Source organism: Podarcis muralis, chromosome 16 (genome assembly GCF_964188315.1).
Source record: "Podarcis muralis chromosome 16, rPodMur119.hap1.1, whole genome shotgun sequence".
NCBI classification, from domain to species: Eukaryota; Metazoa; Chordata; class Lepidosauria; order Squamata; family Lacertidae; genus Podarcis; species Podarcis muralis.
In genome coordinates this window covers 10,262,986-10,281,314 of record NC_135670.1, presented here as the reverse complement: position 1 = coordinate 10,281,314, position 18,329 = coordinate 10,262,986, and the positions used below count along the sequence as shown (strand labels likewise).

Below are 18,329 nucleotides of genomic sequence, written 5' to 3'. Positions count from 1 at the left end.
GAAGGTACTGCTTAATAATGATAGATTCTGGAAGTGTAAAGCTGAAAAGGCACATGATTCAGGCATGTCCAGTGATGTGTATACATTTTGTACTTATGAAATCTTTTATATTCCCAAATGTTCAAGTACTTTAAAACTATATATTTCTGTAGTGTTGGGATTAACAGCAGGACAACAAAAGTGGATGTTGCAAACCCTTGTGCTTGTTATGAGTCTTGTAAGTCAAGCTTGGAAGTATAAAGAGCCACTGCCTATTACACAATACATTTAAACATATATTTTTCTAAACACCAAATTTGTTTTTTGACACCTGGAGGGCTTATATCAATTTACATGTTTAAGTTTAGTGGAAAGTATTGATGACTATAGGATTCTCAATGTGAGCTTTGTATTGTATTTTTCTTCCCACCCCCCTTTTTAACACATATCTTTCTGTTTTTGTCTTCTTTATTAAACTGGATACTTAAACATATTTTAATTTTTAAAATGTCCTGGGACCTTGCAATGTGCCCTCATCAGCTCTTGAACAGTGCCATTTCTGATGTCAGAGTTTTGTCCATTCTTTTGCATAGAGACTGGTTCTCTTTGTTCTTGGTAGAATGCAGAAGGGCATTGCTGGCAGATGATGGCACATTGGAAGATGAGCAGGTGACTGAACCCCTAGTGTTGTTCAGATGCCATTATTAGGCACTGTAATCATGTTGCCTTAGCAGACATAGGGGCAAAGTTGTCTCCTACAGGGGCTGGTCTCTTTGCCTCTATCTCTGTTACATGGTCTGTTGTTGATGGTGAGCAGCTGTTTTAAGTCGGAGAGTTGTCTATAAACAACTACTACTACTACTACTACTACTACTACTACTACTACTACTATACTATTTATATGCTGCCCATCTGACTGGGTTGCCCCAGCTACTCTGGGAGCTTCCAACAACTATAAAACCACAGTAAAACATAAAACATTAAAGACATTAAAATACAGGGCAGCCTTTGGGTGTCTTCTAAACGTCAGTTGTTTATTTCCTTGACATCTGACAGGAGGGCGTTCCACAGGGCAGGCAGGACTGCTGAGAAGGCTCTCTGTCTGGTTTCCTGTAACTCACTTCTCGCAACAAGCATCCAGGCTGAATGATGGGGCTGGAGACACTCCTTCAGGCATATAGGGCATTATATACAGATCCACCACACAAGGCCTGTGAGTGAAGTGTCAAGTGTCCAGCATGGGCTGTAGAGTATTAATGCTATGCTTGAGTGTTTTCAGCTGGTAACTCTGTGTGTAAATGGGCACAAATCTGACATCGGAGATGGCAATATTCAGAAGTCAGTGGAGGAACCTTTCAACCTTCCAGGACATTTTTTTTTAAAAAAATGTTTTTTATTAAAGATTTTCCTCATTCACAAAATCACATGCATTGTCTCTTTCTTCAGGTTTCATTTTCTACAGAACAGGGGGTGTTGTTGGGTTAAGATAGCTATATTCAGTTGTATGCTGTCAGTGGGTTTGTGTTGTTGTCTTGTTGGGCTGTGTATGTGTTAAAGGGGAGCCATACCAGAGTCTTCCAGGACATTTTGCAAGTGACCTTAAAGTGGACTTTATGGAGCAAAGGAATTTCAAAGGCAGACCGCAACTTGAAACTGCTGAATTACAATATATCAAGAGGTTTAATGGTTTCACAAGTGGAATGAATCAAGACGATGGATTATTAGCACATTATATATGTTAATTGGCTTACCATTGCCGAAATGTGCATGTCATCAAGAACTGTGTTGTGAATTACCACCGTTTCTTATGTAACCGTCACCATTTCTACTTTTCTGCATTCGTTTTCCCTCTGACCTCACTGTTTACAATTCTCCCCCTCTCAAAAAAATTTTTTTAAAGAAAATCCCAACAACCCACCCACACACCATGTGTAACTGTAACTGAGGATGACACTCCATTCACCTGATGACTGTAGACCGCAAAAGCTTATGCTGTAATAATTTTTTTAGTCATGAAGGTTCCACGAAACTCTTCATGGTTTCTTCTCTATGTCTGGTAACCGCACTGGTTAAGCAAACTGAGTGACTACAGTTCCCAACATCCCTGACCTGTTACCTAGGAATGATGGAAGTTGTGATCCAAAAAGAGCTGGAGACCCAAGTTTGGGAAACCCTGTTATAAACAATTCTGTGGGCTTGGTTACTGGGTTGAAACACCAAAGGCACAAATCAGTTTCTTGGGTGGTTTTAAAAAAACCAACAAAAAACTGTGTTGATAACATTTCTATACAAAACAGAGTCTTGTGGCATCTTAAAGACTGCCAGATTTATTGAGGCTTACGCTATCATGGTTCTGCTCCACAAATGTTTATGCTGTAATAAATCTTTTAGTCTTTTAACTGCCACTAGGCTCCGTTTTTGTTCTTGCCGTAATATACTACTAACACCATTACTCCTCTAGAATTTGCCAGGTTTGCTACAGTCACTATGAAGTTTTTGTTTTTTAACAAGCAGGTAAATATTCAATTTTAGTCATCCTCCTAGTAACACCCATGGATGTCAGTGGACTTAAGAGTGCTTAACAGTGCTTTTTAAAAAAAGTTTGTTCTGCAAGCTAATTTTTACTCTGGATCCAAATTCAGGCTTTTAGAACTTGCTGAGAAGCCTCCACACCAGTATCTAGTGGCACTCTTGCTGCCCTTCTTGCACCTACAAATACCCCCAGATTTGGCTTGTTACCCCTCCTCTTTTCCCATAGGTTAGGCACCTGGTTCTCCCCAAAGCCCCCAGTTTAGCTTCCCTCTTAGAGGCTGAGTGCGACACCCTCCCTCAACGGGTTAAGTCTGAAAAGCAGGAGGAGAAAACAGGTTGTGTTGGTTAGTGCAGTTCTGGGAATTTCCCGAGGAATTCCATTACCGTGAGTGAGCTGACTTGGATTTGATGAGAAACAGCCTTAATTAGAAGGAAAACAGACATTTTAGGCCGAAGCCTGCAGAGTGCCATCTCTGAATCATTGCGTCTCTGCTAGTGCATTTAATTGGTGAGTCAGATGAAAATGTATCGCTTTCAGTAAGTGCGCTTCTCACAATTGAAACCAGCTGTTTTCATCTGAGAGCAGCTTTCAGCTCTGCGCTTGGCTCGTTCACCTTTCCTTGCCACATCTCAGGCATGTTGTGCAGCAAAGGCCCTGGAGGGCTGTGCATTTAAGTAGCGCCGAGATAAACACCTCTGGAACTTTCCTCCTTTGGCCTGCGGCACACACACACACACACACACACACACACACACACACACACACTGTGGAGGCCGTTGCAAGCTTGATCGGCAAGGCTGCGCTTGGTTTCCTGACAAGCGTGCCTATGTAACATACGACGAGACCCATAATTTCACGTGGTGCTCTTTGCATCACCATCACCATCATTCACTTAGCCAGAATTAATGCAAAAAGAGAGAGAAAATCGTCTTCAAGTTTGCAAACATGCCCCCACTTAAAGCATCGATATACAGTCTCCTCTGTAATGAGGTTCTGTTTAATTTATTTATTTTGTTTGTTCAGTTATACTTAACAGCCTACTTTTCACGAATGGTCCAAGGGCAGGTTGCAGAAATCTCCCAATTAAAATAATAAAACAGGTACAAATTATATTAAAGCCATAAGATAAAATGACAGAACTGAACTAGAAACAGAATTATCGAAGGAGCAGCACTGAACAGTGCAGCAGGAGGGGGTAACTAATTTTACTTTCATAGAATTGTAGAGTTAGACGGGACCACGAGGATCATGTAGTCCAACCCCCCCTGCAGTCCAGGAATCTTTTGCTCAATGTGGGGCTCGAACGTTGGTGTGCCTGCTGCCGATTGGGACTGGTAGAGCAGAAGGCAGTGATCCTGCAGTAGGGGGAGCCAGAACCAATGACAGGCAGAGCCAACTAACTTTGGTTTTGTCTCCAGTCCCCTCCTTGCTCAGTTGTACAATGGGCAACACTGAGATTTAGGAAGAGGGAGCTGGTTCGGCAGCTGATTGAGAGCAGATTGAAGCTGGTGGGGCAGTACTTCATTTGCCGTAATTGGGAACAAATTCCTATGCCTCACAAATAACCCAAAGATTCGTTTTAAATAAAAGCACACATTCTACTCATGTAAAAACACCAGGCAGGCCCCACAAATAACCCAGAGATGCATTTTAAATAAAAGCACACATTCTACTCATGTAAAAACACGCTGATTCCCGGACCATAAGCCGGCCGGATTGAGAAGGTGATTGGGTCGGATCCAGCCCCTGGGCCTTAGTTTGCCTACCCATGTCTAACTACTACACCACACTGGCTGGCTGTTGAAGAGCAGGGGCTAGACTCTTCATTTTTGCAGGAGAAGCTGAACCCTCCCCAGCTTTCTGCAGGGAGTGTTCTCCCTCAGCCTGGCTAGATGAAGAATGTTTGTGATAACTTTAAATAGGAAGGTGAGAGGGCAAAGTTCAGCTCTTCTCAGGCACTCACTCCTTTAGACCCTCCCACCCTCTGCTTTATACATGGGGGGTGACTGTCCTCGCAACATCTATTTTGCCTGTCTAGACATCAGAAACGATACTTATGAAAGCAGGGAGTGTGTGAGATAGCAAGTTTCTGTCCCATTTATCTTCAGCAGTACTCTTGATGTGCAACGGTGCTGAAGGAGAGTTACCGTGCAGCCCGAAGACAAATTATCCTTATTGGGAGCATTCAGAAGTTTATTTGTCCAACCTCCCTTGCCAGCTCCACAGTCACTCTATAACAGGGCTGGGGAACCTGACTCCCCCTAGAAGTTGTTGGACTACAACTCCCATCAGCCTCAGCCAGCACAGCCCAATGATCAGATTGTTCTGCTTGGTATATTTGCAAAGGTTTGATAAAGGCCTTTTATTTTAGTAAAACAATACCTTCAAATAACGCACAGTATTGGAGATACTGTCCCTAGGCATTACTTAGCTTTTTGCTACTTAGAAGGAGGGAGAAGAAACAAAAGCTGAAAATAGAAACCATCAGCATGGCAATAGTATTATCTGGGCTTAAGGGGGGGGAGTATGTAGACATCAGGATTATTATGCAGAAATGGAAAGAAGTTCATATTTTTCAAGCAAGAATCTCAGGCTGCTGTTTATGATAAGCTGGGGAAAGGATGAACAACATGTGTGTGTTCATCCTTTCCCCAGCTTATCATAAACAGTCCAAGTTCTGACATGCTGTTGTGACACTTAAATACTCTCTGGTGTGTTTCCCTCCCCATTCCCCCAAAGTTCCAGGTGGAAGAGTACAAGAGACACTTAGCGGTGGGGGATAAAAAATGCTGTGTGTGGACTGGGGTGGGGTGTTGAACCAATTTCTCTGGATGTCAGTAGAGCAGTGGGAAAAGGAAAACTGAGAAATCGAATTTCATTAAACCAGATGTGCCAGGTGTTCCTTTCAGTGGAAGGATGGATGGGACAGAAGGGAGTGATGGAGAGAGAAAGCAGCCGTGGAGAGCTCCTCTTAAGTGGTGATTGGAGCCTTCTGACATGTTTTTGTAAATGCTGCCTCTCACCTGGTGGTCTTTTAGATCGAAACATTTCCTCTTTCTCAACTGCAGCACCGGAGTCCAAATTGAACATGTCTGCTCTATATTCCATTTTGTGGTTGTTGGTTTTTTGCCTATTGTTGTTGCCTTTATTAGACAGATTTTTTTAAACTGCTGTTCCCCAGAAGGATCCAGTGTGGGTTACAGCAAAACAAAATACAGCATTGAAAACCGTTAAAAATAAATTAAAGTCACTTGGATGGGTCTTGAATATATCTCAAGTGTCAAAGGCCACTTTGTTATTATTGATGTGCTTGGACTTTAGAGAAATAGCACAAGATGCAAATGGAGGGGAGCCAGGTCTTTGCCCCAAGGCGCTTACAGTTTAAAAGGTGGGGGAGGAAGAGGAAGGAGGAAAGCAAGGGCTGAATGCATACCTAGGCTTTATTTCAGCTGAACACAAAACAACAGGGGTTCATCTAGTGCAGCGTTTCCCAAACCTGGGTCTCCAGCTGTTTTTGAACTACAATTACCGTCATCCCTGAACACTGGGGCTGATGGGAGTTGTAGTCCAAAAACAGCTGGAGACCCAAGTTTGGGAAACGCTAATCTTGTGGTTCCTTTTGATCTTTTTCTGACATTGGTAAGCACAGCTTAAAAACCTTCCATTTCTTTTTGACACGCTTTTCTCCTTTGCCAGGAAATCTTCCAGCACAAGACAAACCCTTGCAGAGGCCGTCAGAGGGCACGAGCTGCAGCCCCTCCAGGAAGAGGTCTTCATCCGAGAGCACATCTTCTACAGGCAAATAAACCTCCTGCTGCTTCTCAAATGAGGATAGCGATCCCATGGGCTTCCAGATGCTGTTGGACCTCAGCTCCCATCAGCCTCAGCAGCATGGCCCAGTGGTCAGGCATCATCTGGAAGGCCACAGATTCCCCATCTCTGACCTACACCTATGTCCCAGCCAATCTGGGATCTCATATTAAACACACTTAGAGAAGTGTATTGTAGGTGTGGGTAACCTGGTGGCCCTCCAGATGTTGCTGGACTCCCATCAGCCCCATCCAACATAGCCACTGGTCATAGATGATGGGCGTTGGCATCCAGCGTCATCTGGAGGGCCATAGGTTCCCCATCCCCACTCTAAAATGCTATGTTGTGCTTGTTATTCTGCTAGATAATCTAGAAGGGCTGGTCATGGATCCTTTGGGCACAATCTGGTTCATGGGAGGCAATCAACTTTCCGTCAATTAAAAACCCACCACGTTGGAAGCCCAGCAGATGCACAGGAGTCAGATTTCTCAGTAGCTGCTGTATTAACTTCAATATGTCAGCAGTGCGGCTGCCTTGGGTGTTGTCTTCAAATAAGTAAAAAATGAGGTAGAAATTATAAAATAAATGGGAAGTCAGTAGGCTTGTGACTCCTTTTGGAACTTGGTGCTGAAGAATCACAGAATCATACAGTTGGAAGGAATCCCAAGGGCCAGCTGGTCCGATTCCCTGCAGTTCAGGAATCCTGCCCACACCCATCCCTGGGTGGGCTCGAACCACCAGCTTTCTGGTTAACAGATGACAATAGCTACATCTCCATGGTGAAACTTCTATTCAGATTGCGTCAGAGAGTAACACAGAGCTCATCAATTAATCCGACTCCTGCACCAGTTGGGTTGTTACTTGTCTTCCAGCTACCACCTTCGCTTTAAGGTGTTTCCAGGTGTGCCGCTTTTTAGCAGTCTTTATGACAGGTGGGCTAAATAAAGGTTTTTGCTGCATAGGAAGAGAAGAGGAAGTGGGTACGGTCACTTTTGTGGTTGCTGGGCAGCCATGGAGGTGCCCTATATTGCTCCCGGGTCAACCACCCAATCAAGTTGCCTAGCCAGTCGCCTTAAAGAATGCACTTTTAGGGTCATAGCATTATGGAGACAACAGAAGGTTCTTCTGCTTGTGTCATTCTTCACAGGAGGAAGCTTGGAAGAAGTATTATCTATTATTATTATTAAATAATAATAATAATAATAATAATAATAATAATAATAATAATAATAATAATTTGATTTATTACCCTTCCCTCAGTTGGTAGAGCATGAGACTCCTAAGCTCAGGGTTGTGGGTTCAAGTCCCATGTTGGGCAAAAGTTTCCTGCATTACGGGGGGGGGGGTTGGACTAGATGACCCGCATGGACCCTTCCAACTCCACAAGTCTATGATTCTCCCCTTCCCTTCACCCCTAATGGCTCGGGGCGAGTCACAGCAATTTAAAATGCAACACTAAAAACAAATTACAAATCTACGTATTTATAAACCTGTCTCAATTGCTTATTTTAAAAATCTCTTAAGCAGTTGCAACAGCAGCACAAAAAGCAATAAAAAATTGTAGAAACAGCAACAAGTAAAAACAGGCCTAAGAGTGTCCCGTCTTACAAATAAGGGGAAGTCCCAGGTGGGATTCTCCATGAATTTCAGTCCACATCTGTGGTCATCTTTCGGTTCCCTCAAGTGATTAATGTGACTCCTACTTTTTATTCATTTTTATTTATTCCTGATTCTCGACTTCATCCCCACCCCATCCTTACTCTAATTAAACTGAAATAACCAAAGGGGGTTGGGGAAAGCTTATATTGTGGCCTAAAGTACCGTTGTGCTGCCACTGTGGCTGGGCTACAGCTGTCGGCTGGTACAGAGAGGCTGAGCCGCAGCTGGAAAGATAGCAGCAGGTGGCATTTTAAGCAGTTGACACCATGCGAGACAGATGAGGAGAGTGAGGTTAGGTTGAGACAGTGTTAGAATTGGATTGCGGTCGGGGAGGAAGCGATGTAGATTGGGAGGGGTCAGAATGCGATAATGAAAGCTGCTGATGTTGCCCATCCTCACCGTGAAATCCTCCCTAGGCACCGTAGCCTTACGAAAAACTTCCTTTGTTAATCAAATGCTCTCCGGTCCTCCCTGCCTAGCGCTGCAGCTGTTACCAGGCTCATGCGGTTGGGGTTGCCTGGATCCTCTTGGATCGTTTCCAAAAACGGGAGCATCAGTTCAAGGGCAGACTATCGAGACTCGGCATCTCTCTTCCCCCCCCCAAGCCACGTTGTGTAGCTGGATTAGCATCGGTTAGTGCAGCTGCTTAGGCCCCTCTATTTCCTCAACAGATGGTGAGCTTGCGAGGAATCCCAGATAATTTCACCCTCCTCAAAGGAGCACAGTGTGAGGATGGCCATACACAACCCTAAAAAATCAGAAAGCTTTTAACCAGCTTAGGCTGGCTTACCAGCGGCACCCTTTCTTGAAGAAGATAGACCTCACTGCTATCATTCAAGCATTTGTAATTCCTGATTAGACTGCTGGAAAAGAGTCGGGGAAACTTCAACTGGTCCAACTCTGATACTGCTGGAATTTGGAGTGCAGCTGGTTGGCTGGAGCACAACATTGTTCCATCGCCATTGGCTAGTTAGTTACTTGCTTCTGGGCCCAGTTCAAGGTACTGGTTGTTATTTCTAAAGCCCTAGATCCTTTTGCTTACCTGCGTTTAAGCAGTCAGGGTGTTATCGGTCATGGCTCCATTGTTGTGGAAAGTCCTCCCCAGAGAAACCCACCTGGCCCCATCACTTATAGTCATGTGGTTAAAGGCCTGTCTTTTTCAGAAGGCTTTTAATTATTGATTCTGCTGCTGCTGCTGCTGCTGCTGCTGCTACTAAAGTTGGAGGGTGTGTTTGTACTACAAGTTATCTTATTTCATCTGCTCAAACCTATGTGGCATATATGTATTTAAAATAAGTGGAAAAATGAAAATCCAAACCTACTTATGCTTCCTGATGTTTCTTCTCCTTCTCCAGTGGCCCCGCTTCCTTCACGAAGTACAAGGCTCGGGACTGCAGTGGAAGATCCTGTGGATAATCTACTGCAGCGCATGGCTCAACATGAAAGCCAGGGTGCCCTGGACAAGACCCTTGAGGCCGTCATGACGCACACACCTGTTCTGCCCTCAGGTAGCCCCAGCCGAAGTCCCAGCAGGGAGAAGAGCAGCGGGCTCTTGATTCCGGGCAACGCAGGTGGCGACGGCATCTCGCTCCTTTCAGACCGGTTGTTGAGCGGCTACTCCCCCCATCACCTCAAGAGGAGCATGGTGGAAGCCATGCAGTGCCAGGCGAGGAAAATGTGCAATTACGACAAGCTTTTGGCCACTAAGAAAAACCTGGACCACGTCAACAAAATCCTCAAAGCCAAGAAGCTGCAGAGGCAGGCGCGGACTGGCAATAACTTTGTGAAGCGCCGGCCCGGCCGGCCCAGGAAGTACCCCTTGCCCTCAGTGGTTTCAGTCCACACCCTCCAGGTGAGCCGCTTTGTCAGCCAAGAACTGGACGGCGGGGGCCAAGGCTGCTTGCTCCACTGCAGTCCTGACACGGTTACTGATGCCATAGAATCGGTGGTTCAGGGGGTTAACGTGAAAGGCTGGAAGAGGAAGAGGTGGCTGGAGGAGGAGCAGGCCAGGAAAAGGCAGAAGCCTCTACCAGATGACGAGCAGGAGAGCAATAAAAGGTAATCCCTCTGCATGTGAACACTACTGGTTGGGCTTCAGCTGCACCAGGTGTGGGGAGCCTTTGGCCCTCCCAGAGTTTGCAGAACTACAACTCTCATTAGCCCTAGGAAGTGTTGCCTGATGGCCACAGGTGATAGGAGTTGCAGTTCAGCAGCAATTGACGAGGCCAAAGGCTTTCTGCATCTGAGCTGCATGGAGGATCTGAGCTGCACAGAATTGTTGTAGGTGTGCATAAAAGTTTCTAGTCCTCGTGATCCACACAGTATAAAATAAAAACAAGGACAACATCGTGACCACTGAAGAAGGGAATTATGCAGCAGCTGACCTTTGAACACACAAAGCTGCATCAGACCATTGGTTCTTGGGCCCAGTCTTGCTTCCTCTGGCTGGCAGCAGCTCTCCCAAGATGTAAGATAAAGGTCTTTCCCACAACTGCTGTCAGATACTGAACCTGGTATCATTGGCAAGTAAGGCCTTGGCTATGACTGCCTTACCTGACCAGGTGTCCTCCAGATGTTTCTGGACTATAATTACCTTGCTGGCTGCGACTGATGCGAGTTGGTAGTCCAAAACATCTGGAAGGCACCAGGTTAGGGAAGCCTGAGGTGTTGGATCTTCTCTGGGCACAGTTTTGTGCAGAAGCGGCATACAGATGAAGATGACTGGCCCATCTAGCACAGTATCACCTGTTCTGACTGGCAGCCACCTCTCCAAGGTCTCTGGTAGGCAACCAAGAGAACTGGAGATGCCAAAGACTGAACCTGAGACCTTCTGCATGCAGAATGCATACTCTGCCCCTGAATGATGCATACTCCCCGCATAATTTTTCTCCTGCCATACTTGCTGCTGGTCTGCTCACCTTTCCTGGTTTTTCTCTCCCCCCCCCCCCCCACTTTCCAGCTTTTCTGAGACAACAACAGAATCCCCTCCTCCTGATGAGGCGATAGTGAAGCCGCGTGAGCTGGAGAATGTTGAGCAGCCTCTGACTTCCCTTGTGCAGCGTGAGAAGAAAGCTCCGCGCCCCCCAAAGAAGAAATATCAGAAGGCAGGGCTCTACTCTGATGTGTACAAAACCACCGAGTAAGTCGGACCTACTGAAATGTCATAGCCTGCTAGGTCAGTCCATTACCTCCCCCTGAATTAGGACACTTGGAACCATAAAAATTGAAAATGCAGGCCTGCAATGACACCACAGACCTTCCCAGGTAACCCTGGTCTGAGAGAGACCTCTAGAAGTCTTGGCCGTGTTGCTCAGTTGCCATCCTTGAAGAAGCTCAAAGTTATAAAGCACATTAAAAAAAATAATTATTTTTTAAAATTACATCTACATTTTAAAACTTTGTTATTGCTAAAAAAGAAAAGAATCTCCCCAGCTACCCTTCTCTGCCCTTTCAGGTCAAAGATTAGATGGAAAGAAAGGGAAGATAGTACTGGAGATAAAAGCAAATTGGTGCCGGGGGTGGGGAGCGTTTAGCTCCAGGGTTGGAAACTTTTGTGAGCACATCTGGAATGTTGAGAGTGCCTTGGATCCATATTTTTCTACCATGTTATTGATGGAAAACACTGGCACTTTGGGGGCCATTTTGCCCAGGATGCCTCACTCTGAGCAAAGACCCCTGTGGCCCTTTCTCAAAGTGTCACAGGAGGAGGAAAGCCATGCAGAGGCATTGCCAAAGCAAGGCTTCTGTGGATATGTGGTAGTGGTGGGGGAGGCATGTTTGAGTGCCAATTTGCTGTGACTTCCACCTGAGACAGTTGTCTCAATTTGCCTTATGGTTGGGCAGGACCTGCTTTCACTGACCTAGAAGACTCACTGCATTCAGAAACTCAGATATATAAACTAGGTGGCAAATGGCTCCTTAAACCAAGGTTACAGTCGCCAAAACAGAATGTCTAGTTGCAATTTTGGGACAAGACCCTGCTTAAAGTCATATTTTTCAAATGATGGACTGGCTGGGATTGATTCTCAGCTAAACATCTGGCTAGTTCAGTTGACAACCTTGAGCTAGGTTAAGAGCTTTGAGAACTTAAAGAAGAAAAGTCACTTGATCCAGGGACAGTCCACATATTTACTGGCCTATTATATGACCTCTTTTTCGTAATGGTGACTGTTCCTGCTCGGTCTGCACAGAAAAAAACATTTAGGTTCCAGAAATTCATTTTGATTGTGCAGATAATATATAACAGATAGAATTCTACAGGGTGGGGTGAAATTCTACAGGGTAGTGTGTGAAAACAGTCCACACCCAATGATTTCCAGGCATGCACCTCCAGATAGTGGAGATCTCAAGTGGAGATCTCATCCTGGTGCCTAGGCATCTTCACTTGATCACAAGTGGTCGAAAACCAGGTGCCAAGTGCGCCTAGTGCCTGGTTAGTTTCAAGCACTGCCCATGAGTGTCCCACTTTAGCAAGCGTAATGCTGCACTCTGATCCATTGAGAAAATGAGAGTGGGGTGTGGTTGTAGCATGTGGAAGAAGAATTTCACTAGGCCACAGGGACAGTCCTGATCTTCTGACCGTGTAGCTTCACGTGCTCATCCTGGCAAGAGGGCAGACTGATGTTGGGCTGGCTAGTCCAGAGAGACACAAAAGGGGAAGCCCCTCTTTATTGTTCTCTTGAGGCAGGTTTTGGGAATCAGCTGCTTCTAAACAATGACATAAAGGGGCACTCGGAAAGTGGAGTACTTTCCTCTCAGTCCTATTTAACCGGTTTCCCAAACAGCGCATAGCAGTGGAGCCCCGTTGAGTGACTGATTTGCCCACGGTCCCCTTTTCAGGAGGAAGTGGGCTGAGGCCCAGTGGCAAATCCTGTTGCCGCCGGGTGTGTGCTTGTAACATACCTTGAGAACATAGGGAAACCATTAGAATATGATTCACATCAGGTTGGCACGTTTGGACCCCACCATCCCCGCAACACAAGTTGCTGTAGTTTTCATACACCAGTTGGCACAAACCTTGGTTTTTTTGAGCCTGCATTAGCCCAAGGGAGACAGCCAGTGCAGGCATGCCGTCGCTCTGGGATGCAATCTGATGCAACTTTTCGTCTCCTCTCTGGAGCCCACACGCAAAATTCCTGAATGGTAGCCAAGTTAAAGAATACTTTGCTCACAAGATGTGTGACTCATCAGCATTTCCTTTCCTTTCCTTTTTTGTTTATAAAGGACGGATTGGAAGCATCTCCTCTTAAGACCAGGGAGCGGCTTACTCTCCTGAGAACCCTTTTGGCAGCTCTGCTCGCTCTCATAAATTGCTTTTCCCCAAGTGAGGAAGAATTTTGCCACTTGGCCTCTGATTGTTCTTTGGCGATGGCAGAATTTTCACGGAGAAAGGTGTTCCATGGGAAGTGAACTGAGTCTGGGATGAATTGTTTCTGCAAAAGTAAAAAACACAGGGAGGTTTTAGTGGTGCATTAACCCGAAAACATATTCTCCTTTTGTGAAAGATATGCAAATTGGAAATTCCTCAGGGTTGAATTAAAAGGAAAAACAAACCAAAAACCACGCACTTTGAAATCACATCTCCTTAAAAAAGATCCTAACATTGAAATGACACATTATAGACACAGACATTCATAGAAATAAAAATACCAAATGTTTATCAGTCAGCCTTCTGTTTCCAAAGGCAACTATGTCAGCATTTCACAAACACTTGAGCAGAATTCTGATATTTGAAATGCAAACCACTGTATTTCTAAGTTATTGATGAGGATAAGTCTCATCAACATGATATTTATGGCTCCTGATGAAGAGTGAGTGCCGGGGAAGCGCTCTTTTCTTCGGTAAAATGAGCAAACCTAAGGCAGGTGCTTTCCACGTGTTCCCTTAACACTATATGTTGGAGGTATCCCCAGCATTTATAGGTAGGGCTGGGAGAGACCCCTGCCTGACACCCTGGACAGCCTTACTGATCAGTATAAGAGACAGTGCTGAGCTATTTGGACCAGTGGGTCTGTATCCGGATAAGGCAGCTTCCCATGAGATAGAGCTCAGCCACAAATAGCATCACAAACGCAGACCAGAAATGCTGTTCAGTGGGGATAATTGCGGGGTGGGGGGTGGAAACAGGCCTCTTTGCTCGAAAGTAAGGCTGTTGGTGTAGATAAAGAAATATTGCTTCATTGATTTTATTTGGTTATCAGATTTATTACCTGCCATTCACATTAAGATCACAGGGCGGGTTGCAATGGCACAAATAATGCAATTCGAAACCAAATAAAAACCTGATAAATTAACAATTTGTAGGTAGATAACAGAAATACTTTTCAGCTGTCAAAGGCCAGGATAAAGAGAGATGTCTTCAGCATTCAATAAAGCAGAGTAACGATGACACTAGATGTAGCTCTACAAGGATGGAATTCTGTGGTTTTGGCGCTGCCACAGAGAATGCTCTCTTGCCGGCTGCCAGCCTCTGAGTCTGGGAAGATGGCAGGGCAGCTGTGAGGGCTCCCTTCTGCTGATGTTAATGGCTGGGAAGATCTGCAGGAAAGGAGGTGGTCTCTCACATATTTGAGACCTTAAGTCAGTCTTGTCTGTGAACACCTTGAATTGGGCTTTGAAACGAACAGGCAACCAACAACTGCTGCTTTAAAACAGGAGTTCTAGATGGCACCCCAGCCTGTAACTTGGCTGCTGCATTCTGGACCACGGGACAGTCCCACGTAGAGCACATTATAATAATCCAGAGGCTGGAGTACATTGGCCCAAGTCAACCTGTCCAAAGCAGGCTGCAGCTGGCAAGCTAGCTGGACTCACTTGCAGCCACCAAGACCACCCGGCCCTTGAATGTCAAAGTTGGGTTCCAGAAGTACCCCAGTTCTCTGCACCTGCTCCTTCCATGGGAGTGCGACCCTGTCCAGAGTGGGGCTGCAAGTTTTAATTTACCAGTCAGCAAATTTGTGGAGAGCTAATAATTAAATGATTTTTCTGAAGGGGGAAAATGTGCACATGTGGCACACCAGCAGCTGGTCTCAGGAGAGGTCTATCTTCCTCCTAAGAGAGGATGGTGTCTTGCCACTGGAGAGTTTTGCAAGTACAGTTGCACCTTGGAAGATGAATGGAATCCGTTCTGGAAGTCCATTCGACTTCCAAAACGTTTGGAAAGCAAAGCTCGGCTTCGGATTGGTTGCAGGAAGGTCCTGCAGCCAATTGGAAGCCCCGTCGGGACATTCGGATTCCAACGTTTGCAAACTGGAACACTTACTTCCAGGTCTGTGGCGTTCGGGAGCCAAAACATCCAAGTACCAAGGCGTTCAGGATCTAAGGTACAACTGTACTTCTGTTAAAAACTGTGTGCGTTTTTGTGTCCTCTGAAAAGCGTTTAATAAGTGTCGTCTATTAAACCTTGAGGGACGCGGGTGGCGCTGTGGGTAAAAGCCTCAGCGCCTAGGGCTTGCCGATCGAAAGGTCGGCGGTTCGAATCCCCGCGGCGGGGTGCGCTCCCGTTGTTCGGTCCCAGCGCCTGCCAACCTAGCAGTTCAAAAGCACCCCCGGTGCAAGTAGATAAATAGGGACCGCTTACTAGCGGGAAGGTAAACGGCGTCTCCGTGTGCAGCTCTGGCTCGCCAGAGCAGCGATGTCACGCTGGCCACGTGACCCGGAAGTGTCTCCGGACAGCGCTGGCCCCGGCCTCTTGAGTGAGATGGGCGCACAACCCTAGAGTCTGTCAAGACTGGCCCGTACGGGCAGGGGTACCTTTACCTTTACCTTATTAAACCTTGAGGCCCTCCTTAAAAGCTGGGTTTTTTGCAGACTGTCGGAACGGAACTTCATAAACGGTTTTGCCTGCTGTGCAAGAGGGCGGAAAAAGCTGCCGTGGGTGGGTGTGACCTCCATCCCAGTCGGACAGAGGTTGTGATGTTGCAAAATGGGGCCCTGACCCCTCTCAGGACGTCCAGAGCAATGTACCCCCCTTGGCCCTACCAGTGTTTGCTGCTTGTTTGGGGTTGTGCTGGAGAAGTTTTGGGCCTGCACACCTAATTATTACAATGGTACAGTACCCTCTTGTGGCAGTACAGTTTACTGCTGCACTGGCGGTATAGAGGCTTGTTGAAAGTAGGTCAGCAGAGGGCAGTTCTATCAGCCAGTATGTGCTGCACACACTGAAAATAAATTAAGAGCTTTAGGACCACTCCTAATTTGCAGGTTTTAGTTACATGCGGCTGGCTAAATCTGCAGGCCTTTTATCGTGAATGTGCCAGGTTGAAGTTAGTGGATGTAGTGCCCTGTGGCTGTACAGTATTACTATTCAGAGAGTGTTTCTTTAATAGATTATGAACCTGACAATGGAATGTCGAGGTTAGGCTTGGTTTATTTTAATGTCAGTTTGCTCCTCTTTCCTCTACGAAAATGACCTTTGCACATTTCTCTGTAATCATTAGCACTGGAAGCTTGTGATACTTTGCGGGTTTTGTTGTTTTTTTAAAAAAGAGAGAAATTCTCATCAGCTGCAGAGAGGTATCGCTGCTCTAAGTTCCAGTCCAGCTACCAAGCTCCCTTTAACCATGTCAACTCATTTATGGCGATGGTCGTGTTTTGAGCTATCGCTTTGGGCTGTAGCGGAAGGGCACTGTTCCACAAGCATTTAAACCCCTTCAACAAAATTGAGCTTGGCTGGCTTTGGAGCGACTCTTGAGATTGCTCAGCAGTAGTTATTACCTCACCCTCTTACCCCTGCCTGAGAGAATAGCTTACCTATATCCAGTTGTGGCTGGTGCCCATTGGGACTGGTGGGGAGGAAGGCAAGTGCCCAGCAGGTGGTGGAACCAGTGCCAGGCAGAACCAGCTAACTGTAGCCTTGTCCCCATCCTCCTCCCTGCTTAGTTCTGTGGGGCAACTCTGAGGCTAAGGAGGAGGAAGCTGACAGGCATTGCCACCCACTGATTGTAAGGAAGAAGGCAAGGCCAGGTGGTGGGGATAGCTGAGGTCAGACCGAAGTTGGTGTGTCAGTGCCCCCATTCACCTTAATGGACCAGCCTCTGCTGCCTAAAGCCGCAAACGGAATTCAAAACAGAGGGAAGATTCCAAGCGGAGATTTGCGGCTCACAGGTCACGCTCTCCCCTGTTGTGCTACGTCGCCTCTGGAATGTGGTGAAGGGTGCAGACCCCGGTGACACGGCATGGTCTTCTACGATCACTCACTTGCTTCTTCTCTCTTCCATCCCCAGCCCCAAAAGCCGACTGATCCAGTTGAAGAAGGAAAAATTGGAGTACACTCCTGGGGAGCACGAGTACGGATTGTTCCCGGCACCTATCCACGTGGGTGAGTGGGTTCTCTGTGCATGCTTTGAATGGGCCCTGCATGCGTCCTCTCAGCCAGAGGAAGTGAATGGCCCCCAGGTTATCATTTGGGTACTTGCGGGGCAGGGGGTGGGTGCTTGAATCGACCCCCAAAGGAGGAAATTCCTAGTATGGGTTCAAGATCCTTGTTTCTGGGCCAACGGAGAGCCACTCATTTGGGGAGGGAGGTCGTGAAACCCTCCTCTAAAATGCTGTAGGTCATGTGCAGCCGAGAGGGATTTTAGAGACTGCATTGTAAAATAGCTCATTTACTTTCCTGGCTTGTCACTTTAAAGTCCTAGGGGTGCACCGCTTTGCTTTCTTGGGAACAATGCAAGCCCATACTAGTCCAATATTTGTGTGCTTAGATTTGTGCTGGAAATAGGATTGACAGTTGTACCATGCGCTGTGGAGTTCAGCTTTCCCACCCCACTCCTGGTCTGCCGCAAGACGGTGGCTGAAGTTACCTTGCACTTTTCAAAGCTTGCTTTGCAGGCGTGACAGCTGAAACTTGGGGACATTTTGCACTGTAGTGGTGATCTTTTTGTTTTCCAATGCATGTCTTATCAATAAAAAAATTCACTGTGGTGTGAACAAATTTTTATTCTTAAAGTGTGGCCCAGAGAAAAAAGTTTGAGAACCACTTCTATAGCGGGGTAGCTGTGCTAGTCTGTAAAAGTGAAAAGGCAGAAAGTTCAAGCATTTCGCTTGTTTGTGGAGAGACTCGAGGAGAAAGGTTTATTTAGTCCCTTTAACTTGAGCAGCCTTGTTAGTGATCCAGCTTGAGCGTCTTCCAACCCCAGGGACCGTTTTTTCCTTATTTAAGGGTTGAGACTTGTTTGTGCCTTGGGCTTGCGCTCCTTCCCCGCCCTGCCCCCAATCCCTCGCCAGGTCACAGCCCTCCAGTTTATTTGCGCCAGGAGACACAAACAAACATGTCCTATTAAGATAAGGCAGCTTTAATGACTCTGCCTGGCGTAAAGGCAGAGCAGTCTCGCCTCCCCAATCATGT

The 18,329-nt window shown here is 46.3% G+C and overlaps 1 protein-coding gene across 4 annotated transcripts in view; it reads left to right on the top strand.

Annotated features, from left to right (window-relative positions):
- ASH1L (ASH1 like histone lysine methyltransferase) overlaps positions 1 to 18,329 on the top strand; it is a 76,983-nt gene that overhangs the window by 29,389 nt on the left and 29,265 nt on the right. For 3 of the 4 annotated variants that reach the window (XM_077920187.1, XM_028709391.2, XM_077920186.1), the window contains exons 4-7: positions 6,209 to 6,310; positions 9,337 to 10,039; positions 10,941 to 11,120; positions 17,206 to 17,300. In XM_077920187.1, the coding sequence (XP_077776313.1) occupies positions 6,209 to 6,310; positions 9,337 to 10,039; positions 10,941 to 11,120; positions 17,206 to 17,300 (1,080 nt within the window). The remainder of the gene's footprint in view (positions 1 to 6,208; positions 6,311 to 9,336; positions 10,040 to 10,940; positions 11,121 to 17,205; positions 17,301 to 18,329) is intronic. The other variant, XM_028709392.2, reaches the window with a different exon arrangement.